At 36.1% G+C, this 15,997-nt stretch overlaps 2 protein-coding genes across 2 annotated transcripts; one reads left to right on the top strand and one right to left on the bottom strand.

The window, feature by feature from the left end:
• The first annotated feature begins 3,165 nt into the window (after positions 1-3,165).
• LOC117404122 (selenoprotein P-like) lies at positions 3,166-8,318 on the top strand. Its single transcript, XM_034006868.3, has 5 exons — positions 3,166-3,306; positions 4,426-4,646; positions 5,565-5,777; positions 6,053-6,170; positions 6,578-8,318. The coding sequence occupies exons 2-5, from the start codon at positions 4,444-4,446 to the stop codon at positions 6,890-6,892; spliced, it is 849 nt and encodes a 282-aa protein (XP_033862759.3). The 5' UTR covers positions 3,166-3,306; positions 4,426-4,443; the 3' UTR covers positions 6,893-8,318.
• On the bottom strand, positions 8,066-12,417 carry LOC117404123 (coiled-coil domain-containing protein 152-like). Its single transcript, XM_034006870.3, has 8 exons — positions 12,300-12,417; positions 12,014-12,119; positions 11,401-11,469; positions 10,736-10,800; positions 9,566-9,668; positions 9,145-9,272; positions 8,782-8,871; positions 8,066-8,570 (listed from the first exon to the last, which is right to left on the bottom strand). The coding sequence occupies exons 1-8, from the start codon at positions 12,360-12,362 to the stop codon at positions 8,448-8,450; spliced, it is 747 nt and encodes a 248-aa protein (XP_033862761.3). The 5' UTR covers positions 12,363-12,417; the 3' UTR covers positions 8,066-8,447.
• Between the last annotated feature and the right edge of the window lie 3,580 nt (positions 12,418-15,997).

A 15,997-nucleotide genomic window follows, 5' to 3' on the forward strand; every position in this document is an offset into this window, starting at 1 on the left:
GTAATTGTCTAATTAAGGAAATTATCAGTTAAATTAACGGTTTAGTTAAGTAACCGAAAGTTCAGTTGGAATGAAAACCAGCAGACACGGTGTCCCCAGGACCAGGGTTGGGAACCAACCACTGCCTTAGAGGACAGATCTCAAAGTGCACTAGACCAGACATGTGGGGTGGGGGGAGTGAAACAGAATTAGTCATAAGAGTAAAGTTGTCAAGATGTTAATAATGAAAACAGAAATTACAGGTACATTATTTAAACAGTTGTAGCAACATGTGGGGACTCTATATTTTTTTGGAACCCCACTATTTACTCTAAATAGAAGGCTTTTTAGAATTGCATTAGAGGTAGTTGTTTCTGTTTAATTTCCTCAACATTTAAACATTAACGTACTAGGAATGTTTGCAATCAAATCAGGGGAAAAAACATCATAAGAAGCCTACCATAACTATGTTGTAAAACACTACAACATGTATATATGTGTACAGCTTTAAATTGTATACAGAAATGACTGTAAATAACTACTGCATGTTCACTCCATTGGCTTACAGCCACATTTGCCCTGCATATTTCTTATAGATATTAAATATTATGTTAAAATTGCAAACATTTAACACTTGCCTAACAGCAAAAGTTTATTCAAAAAATGTACTGGAATAAGAATATTGTAACTGTTCTGCACTATGTGCTGCTTGTTTACTACTTCTGCTGCACCCACAGACTTTCAAAGAAAGTTTGCTGCATGTTTTTGTTTAGCCATTCACTATGACGGTTATATGTAGTGCTTAATATTAAAATCAATGTGTTACAGTACTAACTGACGGCTAAAGGAGAGACTGAGTTATGAGAGGTGGATGAACAGGTGCTGACAGTACAGAAATGCTGCATCTCCCATCTTCAGCTGAGTTTGTCATGATGAGCAAGACCTCACAGACCTTGATAGACGGCCAATAATTGTGCTTCTGTATCCAAAACTGCACACAAAAATTATTTACTTTGGGAAAAGATAAACATTAAACTGCAGTCAGCGCCAGCACATTCCACAGTTTACTGGAAGAAATCAGTAGACACAATATGTTTCAAGGCCATCAAAGGGTGAGTGATTGAACTTAAGGATATGTAAATATCTCTTATCTTCTATACAATATAAGCACATTAAAAAAACAGACAATAGAAGCAAGTATTTTTTTTTTGTGAGACGGATACCATTTGTAGATTAGGACAAGACAAAAACAAGAAGTATTTTGTAACATAGTTACATTAAGCAGGTTTCATAAAGTTAATTATCCTCCCAAGTTAAATATTCCCAAAGCAATAGAAAATTAACTGAATGACCTTCATGTGTTTGACATAAAAGCATGTGATCCTGCCAAGTGTTTCTGTAAACACACTAACCCATGCAAATTAATTATTAATCTTGTACATTTATCACAAGAGAGAAATATACAAATAGCAATATTTCATGCAGTGTTTGCTTTAAGAGTCTAGAAGATCAACTAAACCATGCTAAATCATACTGCTACAGCTTATTAGCAATATTATCACTTATTTAATATTAGTGTTTCTTAAAATCTCAATAATCAAGACATAATAATTTATTTGACATATTCCTTCCAAAACTTGAAAATCCCATAACACAGATGAATGTATTTATCTATTTCTTTTCCAAAATATTATTAAATGAAATTGGCAGTGTATGCCAAAACAATCAAGCCAATTGTATTGGCAATGCAACAGTCAGACTTGAATCTGTGGGTTGTGGTTTCTTTCCAGCTAACGGCTGAGTTCAACCTAAAAAGTAATTTCTATCTAGTGACTGGACTTATAGGAGACTGTTGTATAAGACTGTTGTATAAAACAAAGCTAAGGAAGCTGAAACACATTTTAAGGCATTGTGGGGCAGCTTGCTGGCTCTGTACCATTGCGTACTGGGGTTACACAAGGATTTTAGTCTCCAGGGCTAACGACATTGAACACTCTTCATATCGGCTGACTAATCATGCTTTACCTGCCAACATCATTGTTACATCATCTCTGTCAATCAGTCAAGAAAGACATGTACATGTTGTTTGCCACAAGGACACAAGTAATGGAAGGAAAAGTAAAGCTTCAGCAGCTGCTTTGATCAGCTCCATATATTTACACTATTCTTGTAATATGGCAGAAATGTGTAGGTGAGTGCTTGTATATACCAGTATTGGTGGTCCAGTTTAACAGCACAAACAAACACTTGACGGTTACAGTACAAATGAAAAGCACAACATCAAAATGAACAGTAGGGTCTAAAAATCATTACAGTCAATATCAAATGTACTGCAGTTCATTTGTGTGTTTTTCAGACTTTTTGTGAATTACTCTGGCATGGTATGTCAAAATGTGGTGCTACCATGACATACACTTTGCACATGAGATAAGAATTGTATGTAATTGCTAACAGAGCTGATTGACAAGTTATCAATGCACCCATCTTCTAGGAGCCACACTGTGTGGTGTTCATGAAACTATTCTACTCTGTTCCAGGCTTTATTTTTTAACAGGGAACTGTGATTGCTTTTCTGAATGAATGAACTGGTGAATTTCCTACAGCTCACGTTAATCCTGACTGTGCACTCTCTAAAAAGTATTTCTACTTTCCAGAAAACTTGACAACATCTGCAAATTTAATATAATAGTGCTTTTTCATCTAGTCAAGGAATGTTATCTCCATGAGGCACATCTTATGGCAACACATCTTAATTCCTTCAATTCTTAAGGGATTTTGACAGGATATACAGATCATATTTCTTTACCATTCAAAACACCTACTAGGTCCATAATATTATAAAACAAGAAAGCCTTTTTATTTTAGCTTGGTACTGTATAGATTTTATAATAATCTCATTTTAAAAGGGTCACTACTGTTTTTTTCTTTTTTTTTTCCCAAAACAAATTCATTATGACTACCAACTCTTTTTCGCCCCAGAGAAATAGACAAAAAACAAATCATGAAAAAGCATGATTCTGCAGCTGGTCCCTACTTGGAATGTACCATTCTGAAGTTAAGAGGGTGAAAATTGATATTTTATTAAAAAACAAAAACATTTATTTTTTTGTATCTTTTATTTTTTATGATGGTCGGTTTCTTTGCCAAAAACAAAATAAGTTTTGCACTCTTGTAAGCTTGCCAAAGTACACGAAGATAAAACTGAGTGAACTTTGCCCCAAATCCAAGTTGGAAAAACAACTGGGGTATAAATAGCAGAGAGCAGCAGGAGGGTGTTTATTAAGAGGACTGAGGACAGAGGCAAAGAACTGAAGAACTACAGAGAATGTAAGCCATATATTTTAAACCGTTTTTTGTTGTGTCTTTTCTAGTTTGAGTGTTATTGTAATATATGTAGTTTCTTAATCAAGAAGTAAATGTGTACAAGCTTTGTAAATCCTATAAAAACAACATGTTTCCAAAGGGTGTGTTTCTGTTTTAATCACTTTAATAAATGTGTCCAAAATATAATTTATGATTATAATAACAGAAGATCATTTAATATTTAAATAATTTTTGTACAAGCTCAAAAAGCATGTATGAGAGTCACATTTTGAATATTGCATTTCTGGCGTTTTGGGTCCTGTACCAGGAACAAATTTAGAGCTTAGATCTTGTAAAATACACTCTATTGGTGATCTTGTATTGAATAAGTCTTAAGTTTTCATTCCCAGTAATTCTTTGATAATAAGCCTGAATTACCAGGAGTATGTATCCCCAGCTCTTCCTGCTATGGTGCTTTGCTACTTATGTTTTTTCATCTTTGGTGAGGGGGGGGGGGGGGGGGGGGGGGGGGTTGTAGTTTAATAACAAATTCTGTTACGTTAGAAATGTTACATAATCATATTTAGTTGAAATGGTTGGGTTTGTATTTAGGTCAGCTAATGCTATTTTGTCTTTTATATGATCAATTTAAAGCTGCATTTATGTTTCATGAGGTAGCCAACAAATGGAGAACTAATTGTTCAAAACAATAATTTATACATTTTTTAGTTTGCAAAACATTGCAGAGTTTGTACCTCGTTTCATCCATATGAAGAATCAGCCTGCATGGTTCATCATGCAGTGTAAGTGATGAAAATCTGTTCAACCTTGCACTGCACACTGGTCTATATTTTCAAAGCATTTACTCCAGGCTTTAATTAACTCCTATTTTTTTTGGATGGAGAAAAACACCTGTTAATATGACAAAGCTACAACCAAACAACTAGGTAATATAAGGTCTCCCAAGCACCATTATGTTATTTGTTTCTCAATTGGTAATATTAACATGCATTTTTTCACTTAATGTAGTTAATTTAAGACTTGAGTAAATGCTTTTTGCAATATGGACCATTAACTCTTAGCAGGGTACATTTCCTATCAGCTTTTAAAAAGATCTCTCTTCACCTGTCCTGTGGTTTGTAGCTGAAATCCATTGCAGCGATGTGGACAGGACTGAGCCTGGTCCTGGCCCTCTCCCTTCTGCCCAGCGGCAGGCCAGAGAGTGAAGGCGAAGGCAGCCACTGTAAGAAGCCCCCAGACTGGACCATCAGAAAGGAGAGCCCTATGCTGCAGTCACTGGGACAAGTGACAGTGGTGGCGCTCCTCCAGGCTAGCTGACCTTTCTGTTTGGTGCAGGCATCCAGGTAACTACATTATGTATATCCCACCAGAAAACTAAAAGTCACTAGCCTGTGTAGCGGGTCATACTACACAAGCTCTACTCTGGTCTACTGTAGCACTTTTCTTGACTGAAGCTCTGCGTCGTGTAATTTTTTGTTTTAGGAAATCAGCCACTGCACAGACATGGGAGTTTTTGAACTGAAGGTTTATTCTGGGAGAAACAAAAACAAAAAAATAAAGATAATAATAAAGCTGCACTCCATGCTCTCATTGTCAGGAATAAGCCACTTTGAGAAAGAGAAAGAACTGTCGTTCCCCCGGTACCTTGCTGGCTTTGATTCCTGACATGCACTTGCTTGTCTTCTCAATACATTTTATTTACATGTGTACATAAGAGTGAGACAAAACTAAAACTAATTTTAAAACAACTATATGTGTTGCTGGATTTACATACTTGCTGAACTTCAGTGAGATTTATAAACTACAGCCTTGGTTCTGCTACACCTGCTTGGCATTAGGGTTTAAAATTCCAAATACAGACCATGGACCAGTAATTGCAGGGCTATGACTAGAGCCAATATAAGCACCTCCCAGTGCTTGTATTCAAGGTTAAGTTTATAAACAGCTTTCCCTCCTTTGTATACCTAAGGAAGCAATAAGGTGTCGGGCTCAACATTTTTTCGGGAGGGTGGGTAAGATTTGATTGTAAAGTTCTGTATATCATCTACCTACTTTTAGAAACTATTTCGATATAGCCTTGCAAATATCCAAAACTTCTAGTTAACTGCTAAAAAGAAAAGGAAGAAAGGGGATTTATATACCATGTTGTTACACCAAAATATAAAAAAATTCCTGTATGTAAAAAAAAAAAAAAAAAGTGAAATGGGGCAATACCTTACTGGTGCTGATTTATCTTTTTTTCTGCTCTTCTTGCTTCCCAGAATAGATGACCTGCGTCTGAAGTTAGAGCAGCGGGGCCTGAACAACATATCCTACATGATTGTGAATTCCCAGGATCACAAGTCTCGTCATATGTATCCCCTTCTCAGGAATAAGGTTTCTGTGAATATCCCTGTGTATAATCATGACAACCTCCAGGAAGACGTCTGGAAACTCCTGTCTGGTGATAAAGATGACTTCCTCATCTATGACAGGTTTGTATGTTCCATCTTTTTCTTCTTCAGCATTATGCGTTATGTCATCTGGATGCAAATTCTTGGAAACTCTTATTTTGTTGGAGAAAAAAAAGTATTTTGTTGTTGTTGGAGGTAAAGCGATATAGAAAACCTAAATGGTCTGGGTGGATTCACAAAGGTTTTACATTCATTTGTCCTGGGCTCACAGTTAGCAATTCTGGAGTGTAGGGAAGGATGTCAATATCAATTATAGGTAAATCATTTTAAATTGATCTCTTGTTACTTTGTTTCAGATGTGGCCGTCTGACTTCCCACCTTGGTTTGCCTTATTCGATACTTACCTTTCCGCATGTGGAGAAATCAATCATACAAGCATACTGTAATAGCATCTGTGGAAACTGTTCATTTGAGGTGATTTTATCTCGCTATAGACCAGTTCTCAAGCAAAACATTTTAGTAAAAACCACAACCTCCAAAAAATGACAAATGTTCCCCTGAAATAAAAATGTCATTACAATCAATGGCAGTAGTAAACATAAAGTTACCTGTTCATCAGTCATTAGTAAACATAAAAAGTAACCTGCACATCCTGGTTACATGCATTGTTGCTGTCAGCCAAACAGCAGCACTAACCAGATTAAGTGCTGCAAGCTTTCTTTTTTTAAATGTAATGCTATTTCAAAATAAATTATTCCATATAGCTTGTTTCACTTTTATGCACAATCAACATTATATTTGTTAGTTATTTTTCCTAAACTTTATTTAAAGCACTTAAAAATAAATAAATAACTAAATAATAAACATTTTTTTCTTTATAGAGCCCTGATGACATACCAGTGTGTAACAACACTGTGATGGCAACAGAGAAGCCAGAAGAGGCCACTGAAAATCTTGGCAGACACCACAGCCATGACCACGAGCACAGCAGAGATGGGGGCCACGATCATTCCCACGGCAGACAGCATGGCCACGATCACTCCCACGGCAGACAGCATGGCCACGATCACTCCCACGGCAGACAGCATGGCCACCGCCGTGGGCAGAGTCACCAAACACAAAGATTCTCCCAGAATCATAGGGACTTGTCCCAGCAGCAGGTTGTGGACATCCCTTTTTTTCTGCAGAGACCTTGAAAGAAAGAGCTAGTCACATGAAAAAATCAGTACAAGTGAGAGTTGCAGCAAGGGGCATCTGACCTTGCTTCTTTCAGCTGATGCTGACACTGACGTCAGCTGTTCAACAGCGAGGCCTCTGAAAAGGCAAACCTCTGACACTGCAAGGAAAAGCTTCCGGCTTCCTGACAGTGACAAGGGTATCAGGGCGAGTATCAGGTCAGGGAAACCTGACAGTGACGCTTGCCCTCTTCCTCTTGACAGCTGTCAACAGCAGCAGGTCAGCAGGAGCAGCCAGTAGAAAGCAAAAGCCCCTGAAAGTGACCACAAGGGTTAAACACCTGACAGTGACAGAACCAAGAGCAGTAAATGTTCCCACACAGGGAACAATGTGATATTGCCCTGAGACAAACAACATCCTTGTCCAGGTGTTCTACTTAATTCCATAGAATTTGTATTGCATTGTCTATTGAATCCCATCCCATAGAGCAGCAGTGCCTGTAGAACACCAATCTTCTTGTCACTGTTAGGGGTAGGACCTATTTTCACTTCTTACCAACTAGTATGGGCTATCTGGTTAGAATATGTATCTTGTTACTTTTCTCCCTAAATGTTCTATTTTCTTAAATGATGACATGTGCATAAACTAAGCACTAGGAGCGCATGTTTGAAGCCAGGCAAATGAGAGCGGGGGAAATATACAAGAGACATACTAATTAAGTTTAACATGAAAGAGTATGAGAACAGTCCCAAAAATCAGCCAATATATTGGCACAATATGTATAAATATAGGTGCAAACATTTGAATGGTGAATGAACAGGCTTAGATTGTTTTTATTATTGTTTTACATCTTCAAATCCTAAATTCTGGAGGAAAAAAAATAGTTTTATTTCTGATTCTAAAATGTTACTAAAGCACAGATACAGCCCAGTAATGTGATGAACTGTATTAAACTTTCTCACCTGTGCTACAAAAAGTCTGTGGAACAATGGGACCTATTCATATAGTTTAACTCATGAGCTGTTTACAGAATGCCTTTTTAAATAATCTGTTTTTGATACATTAATAAATGTTTTCGACTATATTTAACTTACAGCCTAAAACAGTTTATTGAATATAAAAAGCTTCTTTAAATAACTCACAAGTTAAGTTTTGTGTATAGGACCCAATATGTTAAAAGAAAGACAAATAAATCTAATATTGCTGTTTTATTATTGTAAAAAATGTATGTTGAGCTGAAGCAACAGTTAAAGAAAAGAATGTGTAGGTGTTGTTTGAATGCATTCTCCATACTTAATGAAGGTTTCTAGGCAAACAAATACTCCTAGAATATCTGATAATCTGTACAGTTAATGCTAACAAACAAGAATGTTGAAAAGTGTATCAGTAGACTGTCGCTGAAAAAGCTTGTTTTGAATGTTTCAATAAATCTTTTTTTAATTGAAAGTGGTCTATGTCATTTTTCTATAATACTTTTTACTAGGTAATAGTTTATATGCTTTAAAGATATAAGCAAGGGGTTTGGAAGTTGTGGAGGATGGTCTCTAGCCGATTTTGTTTTCTAAATGTCTTGGATTAAAACCGTCTGCGTTTCAGGCGAGAATCATGAGGGCTGTTGAGCTGTTGCTCCAGCTCTTTGATCGTTCTGCGCAAGGCTTCAGTCTCTCTATTCTTCTCCTCTTGCAGAAACTGCAGTTTCTGTAAAATAAAAAAGAAACTGTAACTGCTGCCTTTTCAAATGTCATCAATTACCTACAGCTTGCACATCTGATGTCGAGCTCCTGAGCTTCTGTGGGGAGTTGCTGTGATGAAGGAACAGAATTGCACATTCTTAATTGTGGAATGAAATGGGGTAAAATAATTTACCCTCGAAAGTTCAAAAAAATAAATAAATAAATTTAAAACTTACCCTTTTGAAAATGTTCTGTGCTAGGATGGAGGGATCTTGATGCTGGGCTTTCACTGAGGTGCTCTGAATTCTTGCCAGCTTTGCATTAAACTGAATAGCAAAGTAAAAGGAAATAACTGTATTAATTAGTATTTAACAAAGCAATTTCAATATTACTTTAAAGCAAACAGAGGTGTAAAAAATGGTCTCTAATTAGCAACACATACTAGTTTTGTACTACAGAGAAGTTTGACCAATACAGAACCAGTGGCACAGAGCACACATATACAGAGGGTCCTTATCATCTCAGACACAATTAGTTATGTTAAATAGAATCAAATAAAAAATAGCATTTTCTAATATGTGTAGTGTAGTTGATTTCACCTCCATTTGCAGTTTAATTATTTCACTCTGTTTCTCCCTTTCTTGATCCTTCAGCTGCTTTTTCATTGCCTGAATTTCAGCTTCTTTTCTCACAATGGCATCTTTCAACTCTGTTTCTTTCATCTCAGCTGTTAAAAAATGATGTGCAGAAGAGCTTTACCAATTTTGCTGGGACTGCAATGTGTCTTGCTTCCTCTGTCAGAATATATACTGTATTTCTTGTTAATTGTGAAATAGTAAAACACATCCAACCTAACAAAAGGACCCTGAATAAGACTTGGAACTTTTGGTTGTCTAAGATGCCAAAACGACAGGTAAACTCTTGTAGCATCTGCTAATGTTTTACAAGCATCATACGTGTCCATCGGTAAGTACTTTTACTAATTATTGATATTAAATAACATTCAGGAAACCAACCTACATTTTCTTCTCATGTCAGATTGAACCTCAGCAAGCTCAGTTTTGTGGTCCTGCTGCATGGCCTTCATCTCCATCATTATTCTCTCAACATGACTTGTATGCGCCTGTGTTCAGACCATACATTGAAATTGAATTGTTTTTATCAGATGTTTATTATATCATTAGAAATATGCATACACAAACAGCGTATTGAAAACATTTGCAAAATATTTCTTAAGGTTTAAGTCCAGGTCATAATTTCCTGGTATAAATAACGGCACCTCCAAGCTAACTGTACTGAAATCTCACCCTCACTGTACACCTCACACATCATTTAACTCATTCTTTATCTCTCACATATTCTTTCTACAGTATTCACCCATATATTTCCATAGAATTCAATACATTTTCATTTTAATATTTCATTTTAATCTTTATACTTGCAGATCATATCAAAAATACGCGTTCTCCTTTTTTCATGCTGCCATTATTATTCATCAATGTGATCCAAGCACATCCACTTTATGATTTGATAGACACTGTATACTTAACTTTTAACAAAAACCTAACCAATGTACTACTAAATTAGAGAACATTTTAGTTGAAAGAGATAAATGTGTGATAATATCCAAATACCACAAACTGTACACATTTAGAAGCATTGCTTCTGTCTAGACCTTTAGATTTCAAAAACACTACAAACAAGAATTCTGAACAAAAATGTAACATACAACTGATAAAATAGCAATAAAACCTTTTTGTATTTCTGATAGTGCTGTAGACTCAAATAAAAAACACATTTGTTTATGGTAACCATACTTTAAAGGAATACTTTATATGCTCTGAATCTGTATAATGTTTATTAGTATGTATTTATAATGTATTTATTATCACATTACATGTATTCTTAATCATCATGAATTAATATTCCTGAGCTGATGAATGTGTTGCATGTTTAACAAGTTACCCACATAGTTAACCTTGAAGCAGTATCTGATTAACCCTGGGCAAGGTGAATTTCTGTAATGCAGCCAGTATAAAAGTGACCACTATGCCAGGGGTGCACTAGGGGTGTGCACCAGTAAGTTCTTCCCCACAGTGGGTTTGATGATTTCCAATAGAACAGCTAATTAAAAAACCCACATATTTATAGATCGATGTATGGAAGTTTAAATAAAAAAGAAAACTGCACCTGCTCCTTAATTTTATTTTTTTCTTCGTAAGTACGAGTGTTCTTCTTTAACTCTTCATTTTCATCTACAAAAAAAAAGGACTTTAAATGCCAACATAGATTGTAACATGTATTAACATTTAGCAGTAACAATGTCCCCCACTAATTGTGTTGAATATCTTTTGGTTCTTTGCTTGTATTTTATATTTGAATTTGGAATGTGCAGCTATCTCAAAGACAACACTAAAGACAAAGACTTGCTGCTTCCTGGCACCTCATCAGGTCAAGTGTTGTAGTTCAAACTCACTCCAATGGTCTGGCTGCAATGTGACCTACAGAGGGGGTACCAGAATAATACCCTTTGTCTATTGCTTTGTATTTTAAATATTTACATATCCTGAATTAAAAAGTAAATGAAAAATGTAAAAGAACTAGAAATTTTACTAAAACGTTATCAGCACGATAAAACTGGGGTCCAGTAATTACTGAACAATTAATAGATTTTACTGCCATTCCATGCTACAATGCATGACAAAGTGCAGATAGATTAGACATTGCCTAAAATCGCTGGGAGGCTGTTGTCACACTGCATAAAAACATGACCAATGTAAATGTTTTATCTACATAAACTAGTTTATTTCAGATGTTTGAAAAAGAAAAAAAAAAAGTAATATTCCCAACCTCACCTCGTAAGTCACACTGGGTTTGTATTGTTTCCTGAAGTCCTTTTATTGTTGCCTGAAGAGTAGCACATTCTGAAATGAAAACAGCAAACCTATGTCTTGATTTATTTTATTACTGTTTTACAAGAGAAAGTATTCTCTTAGTAAGTGGCTGAGCTTTTGTTTGGTATGCCTGGTCTTTGGTAGATTCTATAAATACAAAATGACTATATTTTAAAAGTGTATTCTCCAGTCTTTAAGACTTGAGAATGTTTAGGATACTTTGAATGACAGTACTTACTTACAGGTACTACGTGTATATTGTGTTTTTATTGTTGTTAATGACAACTATTTTAGTATAGAAAAAAATAATAATAATAAACATGCAATTTAACAATCCTTTACTGGTGTAGGCCTCCTTGTTCCCAATTAGGAATTCAAGCCCAACAAGAACAAACCACTCATAAATATGATCTAGTCAGTCTCCATGTGTTACTTCAAACAATAGGCATCTATACTTTAATATAAGTTTGTTTACAGATAGAAATTCTCAGCGTGGGCATATAGTTAGCTACTAGAGAGAATGTCATATGTTGTTTTTTTTCCTGCTGTTGTTGATTACTATTTTGTCACCTACCTTCCTTCATACAAGTCTCTTTAGTTTGGCCCAACTTCAGCAGTCTGCTGGCTTCATCTAGTTTTATATCCAATATATTGTTCTTTCCTTGAAGTTCTGTTATTTTCTGCATAACAAATAAAGTTTAATAATGAAAGGTTGAAGTGACTGGGATTACCTAATCTATGTGTCGTAGAATGTAACAAGGTCGGGCAATTAGGTTTTCGCAAATTAAACATCTATTGATTAATTTATATGCTTAAAATTAAACTTTAAACTTAACTTAGGTTATTTTCCTTAACCTTACCTGCTCTAACAAGGAGAAGTCTTCAATAAGTTTGTCAAGGCTTACTGCTTTCATCTTCTTCATTTTGAATGTATTTTCACTGTTTGCCTTCAACTACGCTTTGTAATGCTGTCTGTAAATAAAGCTGATAAAGTATTTTTGTTGACTCAGCTCTTATAAATGTTTCTCATTGTAAAAGCATAACAAAGTGTGATAAAGCATACACTGCAGTAAAAGGTATGGTTAAGCATAGTTAATGCCAAAGTGGTATGGGTAAAGCATATTATAAAACATGGCAAACCGTGGTAAATGCATAGTATAACCACTGGAAAAGCATGGTAAAAAATGCAAAATTACATTGCAAAAATACAGTTGTAAATTTGTATAAGGAGGCTGTGTGGTCCAGTGGTTAAAGAAATGGGCTTGTAACCTGGAGGTCCCCGGTTCAAATCCCACCTCAGCCACTGACTCATTGTGTGACCCTCAGCAAGTCACTTAACCTCCTTGTGCTCCTGCTTTCGGGTGAGACGTAGTTGTAAGTGACTCTGCAGCTGATGCATAGTTCACACACCCTAGTCTCTGTAAGTCGCCTTGGATAACGTCTGCTAAATAAACAAATAATAATAAGGGAAAGGCCGAAACTACAGGTAGTGTAGCCAGCCTGGTTAAATAAATCGTGGCGGTAGCACGACGTTACAGTCCAAGGATATTCATAACACTCTCCGTTTCTTATGTATGCCTTTATTTATTTATGTGTCTGTATGTTCTATTCCACGTATCCAATCTTATCTTACTTTACATCCACGTTACATCTTGTTTCCAGTACTTCGGTCGTTTACAATTTGTCTTGATGGACAGTAAATCCTCCTTCGTTTTTTTTTTTTTAATAGGCACGCGCGCGCCGCCTGCTGTCACACGATGAAGACACGCGCTTGAATTGCTACCAACAAAAACCTGCCGACGTAATAAACTCACATAATGAAGAAAAAAAACTATCTTTCTCATTCCAAGTATATTAACATTTGTATAGGTTGATCGTAATCCCTTATGAATCTCATTAATTAAATATCAAATTGGTCTGCCTTGATCTGTCAGTACTATTCAGTTCCTAACCGTTGAAAAAGACTGTGCTTTGTATCAGGTTACCCCAACTGCGCAACAACTTCTCAGTCTGTGTGTCTGTTACTACTTTCATTTCAAATCAGACTAGTTAGATTTGACTTCATTTTTAAAAATTAGGAACTGCAATAACAGCATGTGGTCACCAGGTGGTAGCTGTACTCTAAGAAAAAAAAAATAAATCCAAGGAAAGAAACTGCAAGCGTAATTTCTCCACGAACCACCGTGCAAGTAAAAAATAAAATGCAGGTCGTTGCAGCGTATAACCTCCACTGAACAAAAGGATATGGTTATTTGTAATTGCTGTAAGTCTTTATTGTGGATCTAACGCGGCTTTCTATTCTTGATTAGCAAATAAATACATAAATAAAACAGTACCAGATAAAAATGTGTGCTATAAACAACAGTTAGTCCTTTCTGATATTAATGGAGGGGAGAGATAGCAGGGTCAAATGTGGAAAAATACAAAAGACCAAATGCAAGGTACAAAGCTTATCTTACATGTTAAAGATAAGTGCATGAGTATTAGGTTTAAAATATGTTGCTGAGAGCAGATTTCAGTTTGTTATTATGTGTGGAATACTGCAATAGTGTTGTAAAGTGTCCTAAATATAAATCCAACATATTGTAGCGACCCGGACACCATTGTGTGTCTACTGGACTTTTATGTGGTCCCGTTTGTTTGTCTTGTCCTGTGTACGTGTTACATGTATTAAGGGTGCAACCACGCCACATAGAACGGGTAAAGGAGCAGGACCTGGTTGGTCAGTCTGAGTGGAGTGGGCGGGAGCAGTGGAAGGCGTATATAAGTACGGCCTGCGCGGGAATGTGAGGGAGCGAGTCGCAGGTTCGAATGGTGATCGGTTAAATGATTGGAGCTGGGTTAATTACAGAGAGAAAGCGGGCCTGTGAGAGTGGCTGAGAGCGGCATCCTGAGTGAGAGACAGAGACACGCAGAAAGGGAACGTGTGGAGTAGCGGTAGAAAGAGATCATTTATTTGTTTTTTTTTGGTGGCGTGGTCTTGGCCCAAACAGGGACCGCGTTCTTTTCTACCACTAAACTGTATACAAATTGTACCCGGCAACGTCTCCATCTTCTGCTTCATCTTCCAGGGAACGGGTCATTACAATATCATTTACTGTATTGTTGTAAAGTGTCTAATACAACATACACTTCAGTAGTAACGTGTTTGCTGCAATTATTTGTTTGTTTTGTATCGCCTTATATTAACGTTCTTCACCAAAAAAAAGAGATACACAAGCATTGCTGGCATCACATTTTTTTTTGATAACACTTCCTGACAGGAAATAACAACGGTAAGAGAAACGGGGGGAGGGGGCGGGGGTCAAAGCTGCAGACAAGGATGAACTGAACACAGGAAAGCATTTGGTCAGCAAATGGTCATCTAGTCGTGACCAGTGCAGGTTTATCCAGTTTAGAGCTGTTGTTGTTGTTGTGGGCATCCATACATTCGTTTAATTGATATGAATTGGTGTAATTTTAATACCAGCTGGAGATTCGGTATGAAAACAGTTGATATGTGTGCCAAGAGTAGGAGTTGAGTGCACAGAAGGCTGAATTACCAAAATATTGTTAAAATTAACTGAACTGAGCATGATGTATTTTAAGGGGCAAATTAAACCAGGCTTTTTATTATTATACATTTAGTTGTCTATAAATTGGTCACCATACAGTATTAATTAACTATTAACACAAAATGCGCAACATCGGGTAATGTTTTAGTAAACTAGTTAATAAACAAAAAGTAACCATTATACTAAACCGTGACCAAGGTCCCAAGATGCAACAACTGGAATGCTTATCCAGACTATTTCCCCCTTCCTTTTGGACTATGATTAATCGGACCTAAATGATTAAAATTACATTTCAAATCAATAAAAGAAAAGGAAAACTGCATTGGTTAACTTAAAATCATATATTTTGCAGCTTGAATTAAGAACCCATCAATGAATGGAATGAGTATAGAATCTTTTAAGTTCTTTGGAGAGCTTCATATTTGGAACCCCTAAAGATTTTATATAGAACATTTTAAAGGATTAATTATAGAACCCCTGTCAAGGGCTCGTTTACAGTAGCTTTTTATTGAACCCCTTTTATGGTTTTATAGGCAACTTATTGGTCTTACTTCAACCATTATTGATTGTTCTCAAAGTTCTATGAGTAACAGTGGTGTCTTGAAGGCTTATAGTGTTCTGCGTTTTCGGTTTTTATCTTTAAAAAAAGAAATCCGCGGATTTTTCAGAGTTTATTTTACATATATTAAAATAGGGATGAAATTGGAAATATATATATATATATATATATATATATATATATATATATATAGTTTTAAATTGAAACATCGGTAAAAATCGGCGGGGGGGAGGACTCAATATATACACTTTACATGTGGAATATTATGTGTAGCAGTTCTGGTTTCAGATTAATATTGTCCCTGGTATGTATGATGTTGCAGAATCTGCAATTCGAGGCCACATTTTCCAGTCAGCTGGTACTTTGCGAACGTTTGGGCAATCGCTGTGCTGACGGAAATAGCTACAGACGATATGAACATGACATCAGCACAACACAAGCCAGG

This window comes from Acipenser ruthenus, chromosome 2, assembly GCF_902713425.1.
Source record: "Acipenser ruthenus chromosome 2, fAciRut3.2 maternal haplotype, whole genome shotgun sequence".
Taxonomy (NCBI): domain Eukaryota; kingdom Metazoa; phylum Chordata; class Actinopteri; order Acipenseriformes; family Acipenseridae; genus Acipenser; species Acipenser ruthenus.